Source organism: Helianthus annuus, chromosome 17 (assembly GCF_002127325.2).
Source record: "Helianthus annuus cultivar XRQ/B chromosome 17, HanXRQr2.0-SUNRISE, whole genome shotgun sequence".
In the NCBI taxonomy this organism is placed as follows: domain Eukaryota; kingdom Viridiplantae; phylum Streptophyta; class Magnoliopsida; order Asterales; family Asteraceae; genus Helianthus; species Helianthus annuus.
The window spans coordinates 167,866,911-167,885,105 of record NC_035449.2 but is presented as its reverse complement, the minus strand read 5'-3'; the positions used below and the strand labels follow the sequence as shown (position 1 = coordinate 167,885,105).

Below are 18,195 nucleotides of genomic sequence, written 5' to 3'. Positions count from 1 at the left end.
AAATCAAGCTCATTCAGTGACATGCTAACCATGCCCAATCAAACAAGGTGATGGTGATAGAGATCCGTAGAGTGGATCAAGCTCCAAGATAGATAACCCTTAGAGGGGATCAAGCTCCAAGAAAAAAAAGATAAAAAAGACTCTTTTTAACTTCAAATATTCTGCTTAGATTTCTTAGGGTGGGAGTGCCCCTCTTTTACACACATCTAATCAGGTTATGCCACGTCAACTCCCCTCTTAAACTCCCCTCACACCCTCAATTTGATGGCGGCACTCCTCTCTTGGGGGAATTGTTTTTTTATTAAAAATAATAATAATAATAATAATTGATTGGTTGAAAATTAGGGTGGCCCACCATCTCCTCTCTCCTTCATGCGGTGAACATTCCCCTCACACCCTCCCCGATTTGCCTCCCCTCTTGGATGGCGGCACCCTTCCCGCACGGCAAAACCCTCCCCGCATGGGGTCACTGAGGGTGCTGCCGACACCCTTAAGATGCAAAGTACAATAAATAAGATGCAAAATTATAGGTTCCTAAAATCTAGGAGATAATGCATACAAAATAAAAGAAAACCTGGGAACATGAGAGAATAAAATGCATGCAAATAACTAAATATTGCAACGTGGATAGATAGTTGATGTGGGTCCATGGTTGTTGACCACTTGACCGTATCAATTGGATACCGGGTCGATTCCTGTGCTGGTAGCGGGTCAGACCGTATCAGATGGCTACAAGTGGTGTGGTGGTTAACGAGATGTGTGGTCAAGATGTGTGTGGCCAAGGACACCCAAAGACAAGATGGCAAGCTTAAAGACATCATCTCATAGTTGAAGGCATGAGTTGTTATACCAACAATGAGATGTGGTGAGCGGTCACTTAAGGTGCCAGATCCATGACTTTAAATTATGTGCTCGCAGGGAGATCGCTAAGCTAAATGATGAAGCAAAAGAAGAGTTCCATGATATTCACAAAAGCTTCGGTGTGTTACAAGCCAAGCCGATGTGAGTTTGTGACATAACTAGCAAAAGGAAAGGGAGTTGGATGGTATTTTTTAGTAGGGAAATTGGTCTGTAATAATCTCACCTAATAACTAGCAGAAGGAAAGGGAGTTGGATGGTATTTTTTAGTAGAGAAATTGGCCTGTAATAATCCCACCTCAGAATATTCCCCCAAGTAGTCCTACCTTTCACCTATTTTTCCTACAATAGTCCCCCGTTAAAAAAACTTAACAGAGTTAAGTTTTTTTCCAAATTACAAACAGATTTTTTAGGGCTTTTGATTAGAACGACGATACGAGTCCATTGATGTAAAATTTGACTCGAAACACTGCTCCAAACAATGAAAACAGCGCTTCAATTCAGGCGTTTAAATTTTCAATTAACCAAAATCAAGTCGCTTGGAGCACCATTTCGGAATAAGTTACATCAATGAACTCGTATCATCGTTCTAATCAAAAGCCCTAAAAATCTGTTTGTAATTTGGAAAAAAAGTTTAACTCCGTTAAGTTTTTTTAACGGAGATCGTTGTAGGAAAAATAGATGAGACTGGTGGGGGAATATTCTGAGATAGGATTATTAATAGCCAATAAGGTCTAGATGTGATTATTACAGACCAATTCCCTTTTTTTAGTATGTGAGAGTAAAAACCATTGAGGTGGTGATAAATATTATGACGGTAGCCTAGAATATAAATATGCAATATATATTCTTTAGGTTAAAGTAATGTGTCATGTTTATACGTTCATGTCAACCTACAAATACATGTGTTACCATGAATGATATTCAGGTTTGACCCACAAATGAGAAATCCATCAACCATTTAGCATCCCCAACTTAACATGTATTAATTGTAATTTCATCACCTCCAAAAGAAATAAAAATATCCTAGTTGCAGCCCATCAATATAGATCAGAGCTACGTTAAATTCCCATGTTCTTTTTTTCTGTTTTAGCGTTTGTGTTTTTGCATCTGCTACAGTGGCACTACAGCAGCCCCGTAAACAATAGCCGCTGCAGTACCATCGGTCAAATGCAGTCAAACAGCAGTCGCTGTTGCACGACAAACAAAGATGACATATGAGAAGGTGCACCTTAAATCCACCTATTAATCCAAACAAAATCTTACTCACAATTTCTACCTACCTAATAATACAAACACATCACCAAGTATTCCTTCAAGGCTACATGGTGAAAACAATTACGCCCATAAACTACAAAGTCAATTCCGGTATGGTCAACGCAACACACTTTCTTTTACAAAGGACCGCCCACCCGAGCTGCAAGAAACAAGATCAACACTATTAATGGTTATACGCAGGTCAAACAGTTACAATTAGAATCAGATTATGTTTTAGTACATGTTTAAATTGGCTGGGTTGACCAGCAAACACCTTTTTGTCCGAAACTTTAAAAACATTTAGAGTAAACTTCTATTTTGCTCCCTGTAGTTTGGTCGTTTTAATGGTTTTGCTCCAATCTTTTAGAAATAGCCATTTTACTCCCTGATCTATGAAGCCCATCACGATTTCACTCCCCGCCCCAAACAACATCCATTTTAAACGTTAATAATTGTCACGTGCATAACACGTGATGGACAATTATGACCATAATTAGACCAATACCTAGACTGAAACCTGACAGTTTTTAACGTTTAAAATGGATGTCGTTTGGGGCAGGGAGTGAAATCGTGATAAGCTTCATAGATCAGGGAGTAAAATGGCTATTTTTAAAGGATTGGGGCAAAACCGTTAAAACGACCAAACCACAGGGAGCAAAATGGAAGTTTACTCAAACATTTATTTGCAAATATGAATTCTTGGTTATGATTAGAGAAACAATTTTAATATTGTGATCATCATTTAATCACTAATTCACTATGTTATATTAACAAAGAATTAAGTTCTTGAAGCTGTCTACAAAATGAGTAACTCACGAGTATTCAAGATGAATGTTCATGAACCGAGCATTCTCTTTGCTTTGTGTTAATGTAACAGAACCATCAATAACCTGATCCTGCTCAACATCTATTGGCTCATAGAAGTATACCATTGTCTGCCAAAAAAAAAAAAGAAGTGTTTCAGGTTAACCCCGACCCGTAATAGAACCGATCCATTTTGACATGTTACCCAACATATCCATTTCACCACATCTAACCACTATACAGTACCTGTTGCCAATGTGTAGGAGGGTCCTCGGGTGCAGTGGAGAGAACAAGTGCTTCATCAGGATTGGCTCGTTTCCTCCTATGACCACCAGAAGGGTTTGTTTTTGTTGACTCATCAGTCGAAGATGGTGCACCAGTATCGGCAGGCCCACTAAACTCGACATCAAACCAGAAGGCAAACCCATTGAAAGGAGCTGAAATTAAAAAAAAAAAATAATATGATAATAAAATAAAGTTACCAAAAATATATTACCTTAACGTGTATGAAATGAAAGGGGCGTTACCTCGCATCATAGATTGAAATTTAAAGCTTGCTGTAACAGATTCTAACTCTTTAACTGTGACGGTATAGCAATCCACATGTTTTACCTATTTCAATTAAGAACGAAATTTCATTTTTGAGCGACATAAAAACCATTAATGTTAAAAAATATCTTCTATCATTGAAAATAGGTTGACCAGAAACTAACCACATGTGGCCATGTAAGAACATTTTCTCCACTGATTGTCTCCACAGATGGCTCTTCAAAAGCACATTGTTTTGCCAATGGTAATATTGGAGACACTGTAATCAAATACAAGTTATACATAAAATTATTACTTACCGATAGATCAAACTATATTTATGTATATTATCTTTTTACTCACTGTCAATCCCATAGACATTGCGCCAGAAGTCAACACTCTCTGCATATCGGTTGGGATGTGTAACAGGGGCCATATATAGCTGCAGAAAATACAAAAAAAATAATTAAAATTCATATAATGTCAACTCAATTATATTGCTTAACAGTTGTAACTATAATAAGGCATACCACTGCAATAGAGGGAAGGATAAGACCACCGGGTCTTAACCAGCGATCTCTTGCAATAATAACGCTCCCGAGCATGCTCTACAATACAACCAAAATATTAGATACAAACCAGAACCGTAAACTTGAGAATAACAAGTAAAAAAATAAACCAGTAACCTCGTAGAGAAGCATATAACCCATCCACTCAGAGATTATAACATCAACCTCTTCATCAATTTCAACATCCTTCATACAGACAATACGATGTCATGATATCGATAGTTCGATACTAAAAACACGAAGAATAATATCATAATCTAAGTATATAAACCGACTTATGGCGTTTATGAAATCGTACCTCAACACGTCCGTGTAAAACAGTAATTCTGTCAGAAAGTTTGTTTGCCTTGACAACTTCATTTGCCTGTATGAAACAACATTAAATTTAAGATTATCCTTTCTTTATGAATGAATTAAATACGATGAAAATATCATGAACAACATTATTCTAAACTGATGGAAGTTGCAAAACATACCTGCAACGCTATCTCACTGGCATCCACTGCATAAACCTGTAAAAATAAAGTTAACAATGAAAAAGAAAATAACAATAATTTCTTGCCATAAACTTTACTAAATTCTAAAAGCCGTGGAAAGTCAAACTTAGTCAACTTTAGTATAATCAATGGTCATTTAACGATTAAATGCTCTTACATGTTTTGCGCCTGCTTGAGCACAAAATATTGAGAGGATGCCTGTGCCACAGCCAACATCTACGACAACCTATGACAAAAGCGGTTGAGTTAAAAACAAAATAAACTGAAAAGAAGACGGACTTCGTATCGTTTTTTAACACAAACAATATTCAAAACTGCGTCTACATCCAAAAGACAGTCAACCAAGATGTTAAACAGTCAATGGCCGATATCATTAAACCCTAAGAAAACCCTAGAACACAATATAAAACGAAGAAAACCCTATAGAAGGAAGCCCTGCATTATGCAAACTAGTATGTTCTTTGAACAGCTTGAACTGATATCTATAAATTTGATACGGTAAATTTTCTTACTTTGCCTTCAATATGTTTCTGATGCTGTAAAATAGCTGTCCTATAAGTTTCTGTCCGCACACGATCCTGCAGTATAAAGACCAGGTAGAACTAAGTACAAGAATGAGGAAAACGTAGATAGTGGAAACTAATTATTGCTTGAAGAATCATAACCGAAATTGTACTCTATTATACATAATAAAACTGATTATTATGGTCTATAGTAAAGCAACATGCTGAAATCCCCATATAACGAAGTTAGTTTAAATCCTACAAAAATAAAAATAAAATAAAATAAAAATTTATCATGGTGTACTAGTAGTCTCTTGGTGTTCTGATCAAATTGCTTTTCTATTTGTAATCATGGTATATTTTTGTGAACGAGGAGATATTTGATATACAATACACGTGTAAAGAAACTATTGTCTAACTTACTGTAACTAATTGCCAAATTGTTAATGTCTATGTAGTCAAAGGTGCTCGCTTAGGTTGAGGTTCTCAGGAGCACAGCCCAGTGCAGCCATGCCGCCTAAGCAGTTAATGCAGTAAATAATCGGATATCGGTCAAGGGCCGATATTTGAGAAATCGGTTATCGCAGTGGAATATCAATAATTTTAATATCATGTTGAATTTATATATATAGCAATTTAACACTAACAGTTCAGTATACTCTCCTACCATAAAAAAAATTAACCTTTTGCAACTTGCAAAACACTAACAGTTGTAGCAAGTAGGAACTAATTAAGATTTAAAGCACTAACAATTAACAGTTAAGACTTAAAACACTAATAGCATCAATAAGAAGAAAGACGAATGGTAGAACTAAGAAGAAAGGTATTGATATCTCATATCAGTAAAATCGGTGATATATCAGTCCCGGTCAATATCAGCAAAAATATCGGTACCGATATTTTGCACCGATATCTCACCAGGGTACCGATAAGAGATATGTCACCGATATCGATGATATTAACTGCATAGATACTGCCTTGCGTCAATCAAGAAGCACAGGCGCAAATTCCGGCCGAAGTCAGCAAAAATGAACCGGTCTGAAGAGGTCTGAACCAGCTAAAATTGGTCTGAAACATTCAAAAATGGCCAGGAACCAGCCTAAAACATGTCTAAAACTCCTCAAAATGCCATGATTATAATGTGCATCTTGCTTAAAAACCCCTCACTTTTTAAGCGCCTTCAACTACCTAGGTTACTGTTGTTCCAAATATGCTTTGGCTCTGTGTTTGTTAAATCTACTTATATCCTGTGAGATGGTCAGATCTCCAAAAAAATCAATTCTACCGACAGTGGTTATGGTCGTCAAAACTCAAAACTCAAGATTGTGCAACGAGCTACAAAGGATCCTTAAATATTATCAACATCATTCTTTTATAGATAGTAAAATGCACCTACACATTCACCATGTATTCATCACAACAAAATTAACAAATTATTATCCAAAGTTCCGACTTCCTCTCAACCAACTCAATTACATAAGGCTATTACTAGTCCACTATCATAACATATAGAAATTCCTAATCCCCTTTCTACCAGAAGAAGTAACACCTTTAAATAGCACACACTCAATTACAATGATATTAATATCTTGATCTAAAAAAGCGTGCCTTAAGCGCAAAGCGACCCTAGGTGCAAAAAGTTGTGCCTTGTGTGACATAAGGCGAGCTTTGTACAAAAAGCGAGCTTTTTGGAAATAAAAATCCCACTGAGGCGCACGATTTTTGTACAGGTGTTTTTGTACTTTAAAGTGTTATACATGTTGCTAAAATGGTTGTACATTTAAGTGATTTATACATTAAATCATATATAAACCTTGCTTATAACTATATTTTGGGCATGGATGCTAAAAGCCTATAGGATATATATAGAAAAAACATATAAGCACCTTGCGCCTCGCGTACGGAAAGTCATCTGCTTTTGCGATTTGCGCTTTGATTTTAGACCTTGTCGCTTTTGTGCTTTTCGCGCTTTTTTAAACCAAGATTAGTATTCTTCTAGGGCAAGTCACCATAGAGGTACCCTATACTACAGTGAATCTCTCTATCACTAACAGCTTTAATTCTAAACACACAAAATTAGGGTTACCGAACCAATAACACATATAGACGTCAAAATCAAACAATGCAGCCTGATTGATACATCACAAAAACAGAACAAAACTTGAATCGAATAACTAGAGTGAAAATTGTGAAGACACCTTGATCATCTCTTCGTGAATACCGACATGAGAGTAAGACTGGAAGTAAGCCTTATCAAAATCCGTACAAGGAGGCGCGTCTACTTCACGGGGAACCCTACTACGAGACCTGGCGCCGCCGCTATGGGACTTCCAGGGCTTCAAATCATCCGTTTGTGTGGTGCCGTTTTGGTTGTTGTGGTGGCCATTGCTGTAAGCACCGGCCGGTGGTGACGTAGGCAGACCCTCCATCTCTCTGTTTTGGGATGGATGCAAGTGACTGATTTGTGTTGTGACAGGGAAAGTACGAGGGCTTAACGTGCTGTTTTGGCTTCTTTTTGTAGTCTCACGGGTTTTAAAACCGGAGAATAAATCACTGAGTAAATTACGATTTTGGCCTCTTTGGTTATATCTTTTTACTCTTTTAGTCCATGACCTTTGTGATTATATCACTTTCACCCTTTTACGTTAAAATGAATCTTTTAACATCTGAGCCCCTAACATCATTTTTTTCTAACTCGTTTGGCTCCTAACACTAACCTCATCCATTTACTTAGTTAACAACTTGTAAAATTACCTAAATGCCCTTAATATTAAAAAAAACTAATAAATGAGACCCACTTTTTACCCACCTACCCACCCCTCATCTTTCTCTCTTATCTCGTTCGCTCTGCACACACCTTCACACCTCCATTTCTTTTTCATGGCTGTTGTGCTTGAAACTCTCACAGTTCCCCGTGCCTCCGCCTTTCCAGCGGCATCGTTGTCTCCGATCATCTCTTCTGCTCGCCTGAGTTTTGTAAATTTGTCGAAATCAAAAGGTTTCAAAAGCTTGTCGGTTTCCGTTTCTAGATTAGTGAGTTTACGATCTAAATTAGGTCGTTGTGGATCCTGTATCGTATGTTAGGCTCAAGAAGTTGTTCAAGGTTAGATTCGTGCTTAATCGTTTTGTATTGTCCATATGGTTCAAAATCAAAATCCTCTTTCTACCAAATGAATTTGTACGTTTCACTAGCCCAAACTCTATATTCTACTTAAGTGCCATTGTGTTCCTGATATTACATAATAAACTCCTTTAGTTTTTGACAATTTACAAAACCACAATTAATTGTAAATGCAAAAGTGCAAAACCATTTGATGCGGTGTTTGTAAGGGAGTTTATTGTGGCAATGAAGTCTACATACAACAAAGAGAGAAGGATTTGTTTAAGTTTACAGATGGTCAAGGATGAATTAATGATACGATCTTGGAGTTGGGGACACTACTAACCCAGTCAAAGAACCCACGTTGAAGCCATAAGTTTAGATAGATTAGGGAGTAAACTGTCATTTTGGTCTCTGTGGTTTGGGCATTTTTGTCATTTTAGTCCAAATCTCAAACTTTTTAAATCTGGGTCCCTGTGGTTTCACTTTTATTGTCATTTTAGTCCAAAATTCAAAACCCCCCTTTTTCTGATTGTTGTAACCTGCTTATTTTGTCTTTTTGTTCAGGGGTATTTTTGTCCATCTGATTTTAATATAACATATTCATAATTAATAAACTAAATTAAATATATTTAATTCCTTTATATCCTTATTTAACCATCATCTTTCCAAAAAAAAAAAAAAAAAAAAACCTAACCCCCAAATGAGTACACAAATATCTTGATGTCAAGTCCACAAATATCTTACTAGATGAAAATTGGGTTGCTAAGTTGTCTGACATCGGACTGTCAAAGAAAGGCCCTTCACCATTGTGGTAACATGGTCTTGTGTTTGGTCTTTAGGGCCTTTCTTTGACAGTTTGAAGTCAGACAACTTAACAACCCAATCTTCATCTAGTAAGATATTTGTGGACTTGACATCAAGATATTTGTGTACTCATTTAGGGGTTAGGGTTTTTTTTTGGGAACATGATGGTTAAATAAGGGTATAAAGGAATTAAATATATTTAATTTAGTTTATTAATTATTAATATGTTATATTTAAATCAGATGGACAAAAATGCCCCTGAACAAAAAGACAAAATAGGCAGGTTGCAACAGTCAGAAAAAGGGGGGTTTTGTATTTTGGACTAAAATGGCAATAAAAGTGAAACCACAGGGACCCAGATTTAAAAAGTTTGAGATTTGGACTAAAATGGCAAAAGTGCCCAAACCACAACGACCAAAATGGCAGTTTACTCTAGATTAGGATTTGAAGTAGTGGGGAAGCTTATAATCTCCCATGTTGCATCTTTTATATGCTTGTATGTTACCCTCCTCAACCCCATGTTCGACTCATATAGGCCATCTGTAAGACCGTAACACGTAATTGACAAAAAGTCGCAGCGGAAATTCATGCCATAAAATTTCTTTCCTTATAAATACCTTGACCTTCTCAAAAGTTCATTTTAACATAACCCTCTCACATAAAGCCATCAATCGACTCATTTACTAAATAAAAACATAACCTAGGTTTACTATATTACATACACCAACGTCCCCGTACAATCTATCTTGCGACTCGGTCCTCGATCTCCATTCCTTGATGATCCTCCGTGACCCGATCAACCTGCGCTCACCAGATACATTCATAACGTTAGCACACATTATAAACATAAATAAGTTTCCTTCTTGTTGACTTTTCATTTCATTATCTCTTTTCATTCCAGCTTTCCATCACATTATACAATCCGTGGCGAGACTTCCTTATTGTACCTGCAATGTAACACCCCGTGTTTTCGAATGTCAAAGTCAAAGTCCAAGTCAACTTTGACTTTCTTTGACTGTATATAGTCGACTTTATGTTTTATCTGTATTATGTGGAGTAAGTGTTGTAATCAAGAAAGAATCGAAGTAATCCAATGTTTGATCGACGCGAATCGATTTACGACTGTGAATAGTAGGAAGTATCAATGCGATAAAGTTAACTAATCAGTAATCAAACCGATCTAACTATCATCGAACTCGAATCTCGAATTACACGAACTTTGGTTGTTGCTATACGTGTGTGTGCCTTATGTGTTACCTGTGCGTGTTTACTTTATGTTTTGTGTGGTATTCAATCGAATCAATCGATACTCCAATCGAAACTCGAATCTCAAAACGAATGCAATCGAAATCGAATTACGACGAATGGTAATGTAAGGATAGGGTGAAATATAGATGATTGTATATTAGATATAGTAGTTGGGACTCAAAGTAATTTGAATAGGAAACTTTATCGTACTCGTATCGTCTTCAATCGAAATCGAAATATCGAAAATCGTCACACCGAACCCTCGAACCAGGCTGTTGATCGATCAGGCTATCAGCCGATCGAACAGCCCAGCCGATCGAACAGGCTGTTCGATCGAGCAGGCTGTTCGTTCGGGGAAGCCTGGCCGATCGGCCAGCCCTTTCCTCTTTTGGAGCCTATAAATAGGGCTGTCATTGTCACTCTTTACCACTTTTGGAAAGTTCTGACCGACCAGCTCGTGCTCCTCCTTTTTTTCTCAGATTTCTTCCGATTTCGGTAAGTTTTCATCCTAAATCTTGTACTTTCTTAATCAAAACATGCTCCTACACCTTTCTATCTTTCGAATCTTGATTTTTAACTGTGAAATCACCAAGATCTAAGCATTCTTGGATGATGTCATCATGGTGTTCTTCAAGCACACCATGTTTTGGCCTTAATCCACCATGAATAGCTCAGATCTAACCGATTTCCACATAAACAAGCTAAGATCTGTCAAAGATCTAGACATTTACATGATGTGAAGGATTGAAAGAAGGAATTCCAACTTTTTTTCAACTCTTTTACACTCAATGCCTTCAAACCGGTAGAAACGGAGCTTGAACCGACTCACTAATCATTCCAATGGTTGTGTGATTCAAGATCTGGATTCTATCTACGAGGTTCACCGATTTCGGGTTAAACATTAAACTACCGTTCCGAACCGTTCACTGGCCGGATTTGGGTGATTCCTGTCCAAACAGGTGAAACAAGTAAGAATGGAAGTTCCATGGTTTAGCTCGTTGCCAAACTACCTCGATATAACGTCAAATAACCAGAACAGCCAAGTGTTAGACGAACAGGCCGACCAGGTCAGGATGCTGACCGAACGGTTAGGCTGTTCGAACGAACAGCCCAACCGATCGGACAGGTCAGCCGATCGACTAGGCCAGCCGATCGACTAGGCCAGCCGATCGGCTAGCATGTGGCCCCACAATTTGACCAACTCATGAGGTATGGTATTGAACGAAGTAATGTCCGATCGAACGACTGATTGGTAAACATTACTCTTCGGATCATGAGATACTATGCTTCAACACTTAATCAACTTTCAACTCGTTCGACGCATTGGAGTGCCACCCAATCGAACATGCTATCAGAAATATGCTGCTCGATTCGGTGACATCCTGCTGAGGACTAACTACTGAGGTGGCTAACCGATCGGTTAAGCCGACCGATCGAACGGACCGTTCGATCGATCGACCTGAAAGGTAAGTACATTTCAGTGTTCTCAAATACTACAACAAAAACTTCAAAAGGACAAGCCATCATACACAAACACATCCTTCACAAAGGAAGAAACAATCCACTCGAACAGTCCAACCGATCGAGCCTACCGGCCGATCGAACAAGCTGTCCGAACAGATTGTCTAGCCGAACGAATGACCCACTCGATCGAATCAACTGTTCGATCGACCAGGCTGTTCGACCCAGTTACACTTGTTTCCATTCTACGTGTTTCTCATCGTTATGCTATCGAACTATTCAGGCTAACCCTACTCTCAAGCGCTCCCTTCAATCCATCAATCAATCGATGTGAGTATACTCGATCCCTTTTTTGCTTTCAGCACTATTGGGTGTTACATACGTTACTTATCAAAATCACTATCGAACACACTACTCAATTATTTGAACGCTAACCGATTTGCATGTATTACGTGACTAAATGAATGCTTGTTGATTGTGTTTACACGTGGAATGCTGTCTACCTGCCTTAACGACGTAGTACTATAGTTTGGACTCAGCACCCGTTCACATGGGGTTGTTAAGGACAATTACTTGCATGGATTACGGTGGTAATCATGTATTGCGAACCGTCTCGGACGGTCAACCCGCAGTCATTGGTATCGATAGATCCATATCGATAATTAACATGCTTCGTTTTCGTCTGTGTACGTGCTGGTTATGCGTAAACTATTTCGAACTCTATATGCTATTATCAAACTTGTATGCTCACCTTTACATTATGTGTATTGACTTTGTTTTAACGTATGTGACAGGTGTTTAAGATGTTTGCTTGCTAGGAAAGCGAGGCTAGAATAAAGCTCTAGAGGCCCCCAACAAATAGTTGTCTGTCAGGAAAAAGCAACTAGAGCATTGTTGTCTGTAGATCTTGTCAGGCTGGGTCTTTAGGAGCATCTGAACAATATTTATTTGTTTTATTTAAATCTGAGTTGCCGGAACAGAATATTTGACTAGTTGTTATCTGTAATAATTTGTTCGTTATTTGGGACACGGTATGGGACGTGTTAATTTAAACTGGATAGTGATGATAATTGTTATGGAAACTTCTGGACAATCTGTTTCGCTCAGTGCCATGCCCAGATGATTCCGCCATCGGTTGGGGTGTGACAGATTGGTATCAGAGCCATAACTATAGGGAATTAGGCTAGACACGACCTAGTCCGGGTCGCTGTCTTAGAGACCTAGACTATAGTTAGGAACCAACAGACCGAGCGTATGTGCTATATCCTGTTACTCTTCACTACAGTCAAATTTTTGAGTAAAGTCAAGGGATTTAGTCGGGATTAGGTGTGGCAACAACTGCTGCCCCTCTGCCCGACATGCTAATACCATCGACAACAACAGCTCCAGCAACAAGAAGAAAGAAGAAGCACAACAACAACAGTTCTAGCAACAAGAACTGTGTTGTAGCAACAACTGCTGCCCCTCTACAAGCCGTACAGGCTCAGTAGCAGTCTCACCACCGACAAGCTCCAGTGATCAATGCGTCGCCAGCTAAGCGCTTACACAGGTCCCTACCCGCTCTGCCCGACATGCTCATACCATCATCCGGTGGGAGTCGCTTGTCGTTTCTGCGCCCACTGCAACCTATACGGGCATTTCACGGCGAACTGTTGTTATGGTCCCCGTCAAGCCCCAGTTCAAACCGCCGCTCATCAAGCTCTACTTCCAACCCCTCAAGGCCAACCTGCAGCCCAAGCACCCGCGGTCAATGCTCGAGTCTGCTTTGCATGTGGTGACCCTAACCACTTTGCAAACATGTGCCCGAACAAGGTTGTGAAGCAAGAACCCCAGCAGCAACAGCAGCAGCCTCAACAGCAACAGCAAGCAGCCCATGCCAGAACCTTTAACATCAATGCCCGTCAAGCCCAGGCTGACAACAACGTGGTTAATGGTACGTTCCTTGTGAATGGTATTTATGCATCATGTTTGTTTGATACTGGAGCCGATAACTGCTTTGTGTCGTTTGAATTCGAGAAGCTCCTTAGTCGTAAGCGTTCTTATCTCCCCTCGTCATTCGAAGTCGAAGTTGCTACTGGAAGAACCATCGCTGTTAACTCTGTTCTTCGTGATTGTACCCTCGAGCTCAACAACCACCTCTTTCCAATCGACCTCATTCCGATGCAACTCGGAAGTTTTGACATCATAGTAGGCATGGACTTTCTTCGCGAAAACCATGCTGAAGTTGTGTGCTTCGAAAAGATGATTCGATTCTCGCTCACGAATGGTGATTTATTGTGTGTGTACGGTGAAACAGCTTCGAAGGGTCTTAAACTTATGTTATGCATCCAAGCTAGCAAGTATCTCCGCAAGGAATATAGCGCTTTCTTGGCCAACATTTTAGTAGCAGAGAAGGAAAAGAAAAAGAAGGTTGAAGTCAAAGACGTCCCAGTGGTTCGTGAATTTCCTCAGGTGTTCCCTGATGACCTTCCTAGATTACCGCCAAATCGTGATATCGACTTTCGCATCGACCTTATTCCTGGAGCTAACCCTGTTGCTAAAGCCCCTTATCGACTCACGCCATCCGAAATGAGGGGACTCTCAAACCAACTCCAGGAGTTACTTGAAAAAGGTTTTATTCGCCCGAGCACCTCTCCTTGGGGCGCGCCAGTCATTTTCGTCAAAAAGAAGGATGGGTCGTTCAGGATGTGCATCGACTATTGGGAATTGAATAAGCTAACCATCAAGAACCGTTACCCATTGCCTCGAATCGATGACTTATTTAATCAGCTGCAAGGTGCCAAGTGTTTTTCGAAGATCGATCTACGTTCAGGCTATCATCAGTTGCGCATTCAAGAGGAAGATATACCCAAAACAACCTTTCGCACTTGATACGGCCACTACAAATTCGTTGTTATGCCCTTTGGACTAACCAACGCACCCGCGGTTTTTATGGATCTGATGAATCGCGTGTGTAAACCTTACCTTGACCGTTTCGTCATCGTGTTCATCGACGATGTCTTGATTTATTCCAAGTCGAAAGCCGAACACGCGCAACATCTACGTTTGGTTCTCGAGTTACTCCAGGGGAACCAACTCTACGCCAAGTTCTCCAAGTGCGAATTCTGGTTAGAGGAGGTTCAGTTTCTGGGTCACATTGTGAATAGTCAGGGTATTCATGTCGACCCCGCGAAGATTGAAGCAGTCAAAAGCTGGATTACGCCTAAGACACCGTCTGAAGTCCGATCATTTCTTGGATTAGCGGGTTATTATCGACGATTTATCGAAGGATTCTCTAAGATCGCTGTGCCGCTTACTGCTCTTACCCATAAAGACAGGCCTTTTGTTTGGGGAACTGAACAAGAGTCTGCTTTTCAGACCCTTAAGCGCAAGCTCTGCAATGCTCCTGTTCTCACGTTGCCGGACGAAAACAACGATTTCATTGTCTACTGTGATGCTTCCAACCTTGGTCTTGGCTGTGTACTCGTGCAACGGGACAAGGTTATAGCGTACGCATCTCGTCAGCTCAAAATCCACGAGAAGAACTATACAACCCACGATCTCGAGCTAGGCGCAGTTGTTTTTGCATTGAAGATTTGGCGACACTACCTGTATGGTACCAAGTGTACGATCTTCACCGATCACAGGAGTTTACAACACATCTTTAATCAGAAAGAACTTAACATGCGTCAACGCCGATGGGTAGAACTCCTTAACGATTACGACTGTGAGATTCGTTATCACCCGGGCAAGGCAAATGTTGTAGACAACGCCTTCAGCAGACGGAGTTATTTGCTCAGTATTCGCAATACCCAAGCCCAGCACAACCTCGAAGATCTTATCCGCGAAGCTCAGCATGCTTGTTTTAATGAACGCACCTTGAAGAAGGAGAGAATCTACCACGATGGAGCTCAGCTTGTAAGCAAAGCAGATGGGATTTTCTATTATCTGGACCGAATTTGGATCCCTAAGCGGACCGATTTGTGAAAGATTATAATGAACGAAGCCCATAAGTCCCGATACTCTATTCATCCCGATGCCGATAAAATGTATCAGGACCTTCGTTACAAGTACTGGTGGCCGGGTATGAAACGGGATATCGCCCTCTATGTTGGAAGTTGCCTGACTTGTGCGAGAGTTAAGGCTGAACATCAACGACCTTCCGGCTTACTCGAACAACCTCCAATTCCCATATGGAAGTGGGAGAGTATAGCTATGGATTTCATAACCAAACTTCCACCCACGCCATCAGGTCACGACAGCATTTGGGTTATAGTAGATCGTCTGACCAAATCAGCCCACTTTCTGCCAATACGGGAAGACTACAAGGTAGAACGACTAGCCCGAATCTACACCGACGAGATCATTCGTAATCATGGTACGCCTCGTGACATCATATCTGACCGTGACGCTCGGTTTACTTCGCGACTCTGGGAAACGTTTCAAGCGGCCCTTGGTACGTCGCTTAATCTGAGTACTGCATTCCATCCTCAAACTGACGGACAGACTGAAAGAACGATCCGTACTCTTGAGGACATGCTCCGTGCATGTGTCATAGACTTCGGTGGTAGTTGGAACAAACACCTACCGCTAGTCGAATTGTCGTACAACAGCAGCTATCATGCCAGCATACAAATGGAACCATTCGAGGCTTTATATGGAAGAAGATGTCGTTCGCCTATTGTGTGGCACGAGATCGGTCATTCGCAATTAACCGGTCCCGAATTACTACAAGAAACGACTGACAAAATCCTCCAGATTCGAGACAACTTGTCGAAAGCCAGGGATAGACAGAAAAGTTACGCCGATAGAAGACGCAAGCCCCTTGAATTTGACGTTGGCGACTACGTACTCCTAAAGGTGTCACCTTGGAAGGGTGTGGTCAGATTCGGCAAGAAAGGGAAACTAGCGCCTCGATATGTTGGACCTTTTAAGATTCTGGAAAGGATCAGAAAAGTCGCCTACAAACTCGAACTACCGGAGGAACTCAGTAACGTCCACTCGACTTTCCATGTGTCGAACCTCCGAAAATGCCTAGCTGACCATGATTTGATTGTACCTCTCGACGATCTTCAGGTCAACGAAACGCTACACTTCGTGGAAAAGCCTGTCGAAATCATGGATCGCCAAACCAAGCAACTCAGACGCTCACGCATCCCCATCGTTAAAGTCCGATGGGAAGGCAAACGAGGCGCGGAGTTCACTTGGGAACTCGAAAGCGACATGAAGGCCAAGTACCCGCAGTTGTTCAAATGAAGATCTGAAGCGTCAAATTGGTAATTCACGGTGCTGTGCAGCTTCGAGCCTAATTTCAGGACGAAATTCCCTAAACAAGGGGAGGCTGTAACACCCCGTGTTTTCAAATGTAAAAGTCAAAGTGAAAGTCAAAGTCTAAGTCAACTTTGACTGTATATAGTCGACTTTATGTTTTATCTGTATTATGTGGAGTAAGTGTTGTAATCAAGAAAGAATCGAAGTAATCCAATGTTTAATCGACGCGAATCGATTTACGACTGTGAATAGTAGGAAGTATCAATGCGATAAAGTTAACTAATCAGTAATCAAACCGATCTAACTATCATCGAACTCGAATCTCGAATTACACGAACGTTGGTTGTTGCTATACGTGTGTGTGCCTTATGTGTTACATGTGCGTGTTTACTTTATGTTTTGTGTGGTATTCAATCGAATCAATCGAAACTCCAATCGAAACTCGAATCTCAAATCGAATGCAATCGAAATCGAATTACGACGAACGGTAACATAAGGATAGGGTGATGTCACACCCCGATTTCCACGTGTATCACCGGTGGGCCCGGTGGGGGGATTACCGTGACGTAGTTGGCAACAATATAGTCAAACCACAATATATAAATGCACAGCGGAAGCATAAAGAAAATATAATTCAACCATTTACTGTAATATCAAATGTATCACAAGTAGTTGAATAGTATCCACAGGAGGGATCAAAGTAAGTAAAAATGTTGTTCAACAGATAAGACATCAAGCTTGCGAGACTTCTTTAGATGCTAGGGAGCTATTACCAGCCAATTACGTGTAGTACCTGCACTTAATCTTTTTGGGAAAATACGTCAGTTTACACTGGTAAATACAATCAACTGACTCATTTTGTAAAATGATTGAAAATTGGTTTGGATGCACGTGGCATAAACATGTTTGTTTAACTTGGGAGAATTATTTAAAATTATAATCTTGTGAACGAATTACATGTTCCTTCTATGCGTTCAGTAGCCCGGATCGTGCCGGGTTAAAGATCAATAGACACACCACATTGCGTAAAACCGAGGTGGGAAAACCATCGGCTACATCTTTTAATAGTATAGACATCAACCGGGTGTACGCCTACACCCGGGTGTCGAGGTCATGGCCATTTCGTAAACTGATGCCAAGGATATCCGGGACATGGTCATTAACCCCCCAAAGGCTTTTAAGTAACAAGACTGTTTAAATGAGCCGATCAAACTATTCAATTAACCACCTAAGCGATGGAATTATTTGATGCTCAATCAAGCGTTATTTTATATACCGTAACCCAAGCCCGTATAAGGGAAAATAAGTTAAAA

At 40.2% G+C, this 18,195-nt stretch overlaps 1 protein-coding gene across 1 annotated transcript; it reads right to left on the bottom strand.

Moving 5' to 3' along the window:
- Window positions 1–1,818: 1,818 nt before the first annotated feature.
- On the bottom strand, window positions 1,819–7,529 carry LOC110921334 (probable protein arginine N-methyltransferase 6). The gene is made up of 13 exons (XM_022165634.2): window positions 7,215–7,529; window positions 5,026–5,091; window positions 4,671–4,739; window positions 4,493–4,528; window positions 4,315–4,380; window positions 4,134–4,202; window positions 3,978–4,055; window positions 3,811–3,889; window positions 3,633–3,727; window positions 3,447–3,531; window positions 3,166–3,356; window positions 2,932–3,050; window positions 1,819–2,275 (listed from the first exon to the last, which is right to left on the bottom strand). Exons 1-13 carry the CDS (start codon window positions 7,443–7,445, stop codon window positions 2,233–2,235), a joined length of 1,227 nt encoding a protein of 408 aa, XP_022021326.1. The 5' UTR covers window positions 7,446–7,529; the 3' UTR covers window positions 1,819–2,232.
- Window positions 7,530–18,195: the final 10,666 nt, after the last annotated feature.

Excerpts from the sequence above, each read along its gene's own strand:
- LOC110921334 (XM_022165634.2), bottom strand. The coding sequence starts at position 7,445 with ATGGAGGGTCTGCCTACGTCACCACCGGCCGGTGCTTACAGCAATGGC. Across the intron at positions 5,092-7,214 it reads TTCACGAAGAGATGATCAAG|GATCGTGTGCGGACAGAAAC; the intron begins GTGTCTTCACAA and ends TTTATACTGCAG. Across the intron at positions 4,740-5,025 it reads AGAAACATATTGAAGGCAAA|GTTGTCGTAGATGTTGGCTG; the intron begins GTAAGAAAATTT and ends CTTTTGTCATAG.